Source organism: Pygoscelis adeliae, unplaced genomic scaffold (assembly GCF_000699105.1).
Source record: "Pygoscelis adeliae isolate BGI_AS28 unplaced genomic scaffold, ASM69910v1 Scaffold101, whole genome shotgun sequence".
Taxonomy (NCBI): Eukaryota; Metazoa; Chordata; class Aves; order Sphenisciformes; family Spheniscidae; genus Pygoscelis; species Pygoscelis adeliae.
This window is the reverse complement of record NW_008824238.1, coordinates 6849100-6854708: the sequence shown is the minus strand read 5'-3', so window position 1 is coordinate 6854708 and position 5609 is coordinate 6849100. Positions and strand designations below refer to the sequence as shown.

At 38.0% G+C, this 5609-nt stretch overlaps 2 protein-coding genes across 2 annotated transcripts in view; both read right to left on the bottom strand.

Annotated features, from left to right (window-relative positions):
* Positions 1 to 96, bottom strand: part of TRAM1 (translocation associated membrane protein 1) — a gene marked incomplete at its 5' end in the record, with an annotated part of 17244 nt that extends 17148 nt beyond the window's left edge. The window contains one exon of the mRNA XM_009335076.1: positions 13 to 96. Within this exon, the coding sequence (XP_009333351.1) occupies positions 13 to 96 (84 nt within the window). The remainder of the gene's footprint in view (positions 1 to 12) is intronic.
* Positions 97 to 2342: 2246 nt separating this feature from the next.
* The window catches only part of LACTB2 (lactamase, beta 2), a 25009-nt gene continuing 21742 nt past the window's right edge, over positions 2343 to 5609 (bottom strand). Inside the window, exon 8 of the mRNA XM_009335075.1 lies at positions 2343 to 4611. Coding sequence (XP_009333350.1) covers positions 4568 to 4611 — 44 coding nt within the window. The 3' untranslated portion in view covers positions 2343 to 4567. The remainder of the gene's footprint in view (positions 4612 to 5609) is intronic.

The window sequence follows — 5609 nt, the reverse complement described above, 5'->3', positions numbered from 1 at the left end:
ATCCAGGTTCACCTGTGATTTCTTTGCCCTCCCCCTCGGGCTCCGGCTAAGTTTTGTTGTCGGACCCCCGCCGACTGGAAGCTGGGCACCCGGAGGACGCGATTAGGCAGCCGCGCTCACTGGGTTCGTTACGGTTGCGGCTGAGGCGCAGCTGCAAGGTACAGCTTTCACTGTGCTGGCGGCAGGCTCCGACCATCCCATCCCGTCTGCTGCCATTATAGCGTATAGCCAGAAATAACACACGTTGTCCAAGTTCACAGTAGCAAGGAATCCAAGGACATGAAAGCAGAAGGGAAGCACAGAAGGAAGAGACATTGAAAGGGAGGCTAGATGTGGATCAAAAATCAACCCAATCACCGAAGGCTGTGAGTACCAGGTTAAAACAGGTGAATGAAGAGATCTGAGAAATCAACACTGATGCAAAAAACATCCAGCCCGCATTGAGCTGTCCTTCAAACCCCCTAAAATTCATGCTACTGTTATTTATTAAAGCTTCTGGCTGACAGATACTCCCAATGGATACATGGAGAAGAAAGATCAAGAAAAGGAGTAATTTGTGGCTGAAGTTCAGCGTTGTCAGAATGCCTTTTGCTGCCAGCAGCTAACGAGTACAGGGTAAGGGGCTAAGATGCAACTATTCGGTACGGCTTTGCCTTGCCAGAATGGAGAGTGTGCACCAAATACATTGGATGAACTGTTTTTAATAGGTCCGTTTCTTCCTACTGTGTGGAGTGGTGAGTGACTCATGGAGCAGACTGATTAGTGTATGACTGGGTTTTTCAACTGTGAAACACCATCAGCTGTGAAGATGCTCAGAGGTTTTGTATGGATTTATTAAATCAGGAGACAGGGATACTTGGTATCTGGAGATGATCTGGGGTACTTAAAAATACAGAAAAAGCTACAGAAATTTTTCCCTTCACAGTTGGAGATTATTTTTTTAAATAGAAAAGTTTAAACAGAACAAGCATTCTTATTTCAGTCCCAAGGTGTTTTATATCTTAGAAATCTCTTCATCCCCTGGCCACACCAGTATTTTGTAACTCTAAAGTAAACAACAACATTATTTCAACAGTAACGATGGGAAAGTATATCCCCGATTGCATACCATGTAGTCATGGATGTAACATACTGCACCCGTGAAGTACCATGGGTTGGGATAAAAATTAGAATCCTTTTTGCAATGTAGCCTTGCATCTATTTCTTACCTCAGCCTTAAAGGAAATCAAGTCATCTCATCTCCACAGAACATAACAAGTGGGACTTAACTGGGGCAAGACATCCTTTTCTCAAGCTATAATCGGCAAGTTCCTCGGGTGTCTGGCTGGAAGTCCTCTCATACAGGCACAGAGCTCCTCGGTTTCAGCTTGGTTTTGTGTCTGTCCTGATGATACGGTGTGAACGGCTATACTGAAATGGAAAACAAGGCAACCTCACCTGAACGGTTTCCACGCCTTCCTTTTATTGGAGTTACCTCTTCTGCCACATGATGTTTCTTAGGCTCTTTCGGCAATGTGGGATGATCTGAAACACCCGAGACTGTCAGCCCTCAGTCTGCTTCTTGCCAACGGGTTGCTGGTCTATGTTTGCAGGTTTCTTTCCAGATGCCCGTATTTTGAAATACTAGGCCTCAAAACGATCACATCATTTAGGAAGGAAGTTCCCGACAGTCTGAAATGGGGTAAGCTTCTGGCATCTTCTCGCAGAAGCCACCCCTGTGGCCCCCCGCTACCAAAACCTTGCTGTGCAAACCCAACACACCGTTTCAGGTGGCGAGACTGTGGAGGATGTGGTAGCAAGCGTATTACTGCACCCGCAGTAACAGACAGAAACAGAACAATGCCCTTCCCATTTGGGAACCTTTCCTGAATTCACTTGTCATCAAACATCCTTAAAGATATATCCAAGAACGACATTTTAAATGAAATGTAAACAAGCAGGTTAGCAAGAAACAGAACGGAAACCCCCCAAAAAGGTTATAACTACCATCAAACTTCTTTCCTGGGTCTTAAACCTAATAAATGATGCTGCCTCACGGGACAGGAAGGCTGGAAACGCAATTTGTGCTTCTTCCAGCTTCTGTCCCCAGCTGTTTAGAAAGTTAATGCATTAAACGACATTTGCCCTGCTAGTTTGATGGGACAGAAATTGCCCCTTCTCCCGTTTTTATTCTTAACTTTTAATGCATTCCACACAGACAAATGTATTCGATACAAGGGTTGTAAACAGGCCAATCCCAATTTTTATACGTACGTGGCATATAGCTTACATTACCATTCTATTTTTAAATAAACAAACACTCCTTCTCACTTACAGTCAACAAGGAGTCTTAAGACTTTTACAACATGTCATAGCTGATATAAGTATCCTTTATTGTATATACATCTTAGTAACAGTGCAATCTCTCCTTTTAATATTGCAGAGACACCATACCCGACCATTAATGACAAGTCTGGTTAAACTGCAATTTCCCTCATTTTTTGAGAATGTCAGGCATTTGCTGCAGCACAGCAGCAGATGTGGAATTCTCCCATTTGTATCCTCTCACTTTCCTCGCTGCCTGCAAGTCCCAACGATGCTTTAACTGAATTCTAAAGCTATTCCTGTGTATTTAAAAATGAAGTGTAGTAAAACATGAAAATGGTTCAGTGACATTTTGCCTGCCAGTAGTTTTCTTCTTTAGCTCAGAAAGTTAGCGAGACATCACCTCTTCATACCAGTTTCCTGCTGGCTTAGGTTCTCAGACCTCATGACAGAAAATTGTCTCATTTCTCCGATCCTTCTGTTTTCCTGAAGCAAAATGACATCATTCACAGCATGTGAATGACATTTTTAAAAAAGAAAACAGCGATAATTACCTTTTTATTCCTAACAATGGAAAAGGTAACTATAAATTCATGAAGTAGCTACAGGAAAACAATTATTATTAATGGCAAGAAGTCCACGTGAAGGCTTCTGAGTAATTATGAAGAGAGAAACAATCCAAAAGGAATTGAAAAAAATATGGTTTGTGGGAGGAGGGGAAAAAAAAAAAAGTGGCTGAAATGGAAAAATGCAAGTAAACAGAAAATATAAAAAGGAAGAAAAACTAGGAGACCTGGAAAAGACCCCAAAATGGCACGGCACAGAAAGTTAAAAGTGAGCAAGAGGAATGACGTGGCCAAAAACCAGATCAATGAAGTTTGCCAAAAGCATCATTTTGTGGAGCAGAAAGTTATTGTTTCCCCTCTTCAGGGGTCTGGTTACTACTTCAGAATATGGTTTCAGTTTTGGATTGCGAGTATTTTTGTATTGGATTTGGCTCCGCTGATCAGAACAGATGCCATCAACTTCATAAAATAATTATTAAGACATGCCTTAAATACCCAAACATATGCATGTTTCACAAATGACGGTGCAGGATTGAATGGTGAAAGGTTTTCAAGGATTTTCAAGGACATATATTTGTCTTTGGTACTTTCAAACATCTCATATCTGATTTTTTTTTTTTTTTTAAGGTTGAGCCAGCATTAAAAGAAGTCCATAAATAATAAAAACTTCACACACTGAATACACAAAGTAATGCAAATATTTAGACACTATTCTGAAAGTTTAAGCTTCAGAGAACTGAACTTGCAGTTTAAATTAATCTTCAAACATTGTACTTATACACTAGACAGTATCTTACAATCAAATACAACCTTTAGTTAAAATATTTGTAGTTTAAATGGATTTAACAACAAAACTTGAAGCTTGTTAGTTACAAAGTGATAGACAAACTTAAGTTCATGTGGTGTGTATTACATATCTCAATTTATACAGCTTTTTAATCACATTCTTGCAGAATCTTATAAGATAAGGAATTTAAGAGTCTGCTCTAACTCTGTGCATTTTTTGACATTGATTAGTTAAAATTAAGGAATCCTTTGGATGAATTCCATAGAAATGGTGTTTCCACCAGAAAACAGAGAAATCTGGAATTACTTTCAGCATTCATTAAAACCTATTGCAGTGAGCAACCAGCAAAAATGCACACTGGCAGCTAAATTAGAAAAGGAATATAAACCCCAGTATTTATATCTGTTAACAAAAATAACTTGGTTTTTAAAATGTACAGATAACTTACTAGAAAATCACTTTTTGAAAAGTACAAGCAAATGAAAACAGGCTTAGAATAACACCTTTTCTAGCCTTTTTACTAGAGATTTTTTATAGATCTGATTTATTCAGTTTATAATATTGCTTTATAATATTGTAATATTAAGTTTATAAGACCTTGCTATTTGTCTTCTGCCACTGATGATAAAGCTGGGTATTTTATAACAGAGGTAACATTCATTTCTTCGCAGTCATTCCATTTTATTAACTCAGTACCTATCAGGTTATTTTTAAAATTCCCATAAAGTAGAATATGAAAAACATTAGTTAACCGACTGTAACATTGCTTTAAAATCATGTTACCACTTAAAAAAAAAAAAAAAAGAAAGAAGAATTAGTTTTTATTCCACATATCGTCTGAGCTCATCATTATATTTTTTCATGCAGCAACTGTGCAGATTAAAAATATTCTTGAGCAATCTTGCAGAACTTATAAATTGTTTCTCCATCTGAAGCTGGGAGACCCCTCATGTACTGTTAAGAAAAAAAGACCAAATTAATCACAAACTAACACTCAGATGCTATATCGAAACATTGGACTATCTCAAACTTAACCTGTACATGCATATCTATGTCTGTACATGCCATTTTTTATTAAAACTATTGGAATAGTTTCCTTTGGGCCAGTGTTGAGTTTTAATGGAAGGTGATAAACATTAACTGTTTCGCTATGTAACCTAGCAATATCAAGAATGATTAATAAAAAAGGATTTAATTAGCCTACAGTTATTTAAAGTTCAGAATATTGAAATTTCTAGATATTAAGAAGTTTGAGGTAGAAGAGCGCTCGTTGCATTTTCTGAAATTTATGAACTTTAGAGAAAAAAAATCTGTGCTGCTAAATTAAGAACAGTCAAATTATTTTTATCTCTTCATCAGCTGTGTCTTAAAAATGTGAAACAATGACCAAGTTATTTAGATCCAAACATGGGAGAAAGCTTATATGCGCATATTGTGGCATGCTCCTGTAGACAAGACATTAACTTTCTGTTTAAAGTGAGAAAAGCAAACCTGTAAAGGCAGTATCACTCCTAAGGGAAGTTATATACCAACATAAACTGCAAGCCCTAGAATGACGTAGTGAATTGATGACTGCAGCAGACAGCATATGGCCGTAATTGGCACAGAGCAGCTCTCTTGTAACGTTGTAATATGGCTGTCACATTCATTACCGATACTGACAACATGTTTCTTCGGAAAAATACTTTGTGAAAATTAAGCAGACAGTGTTATGACTGCAACTCAAGTCTTCCATAATGAGAACAAAACTTGAAATACTGCAACTCAGACTATGTGGAAAGGACATCATATCAAAACCAAACGAACAAGTAACATGAGTATGCAAACATTTGTATGCTACATGCTCAGAAGCAACAGAATCAATCTGCCTTAACAGATGTCCTTAATTTGAACTGAAAAACTGACAAAGGTCACATGATGTTAAGTGTTCATCATGGATCTGGGTCTAAGCT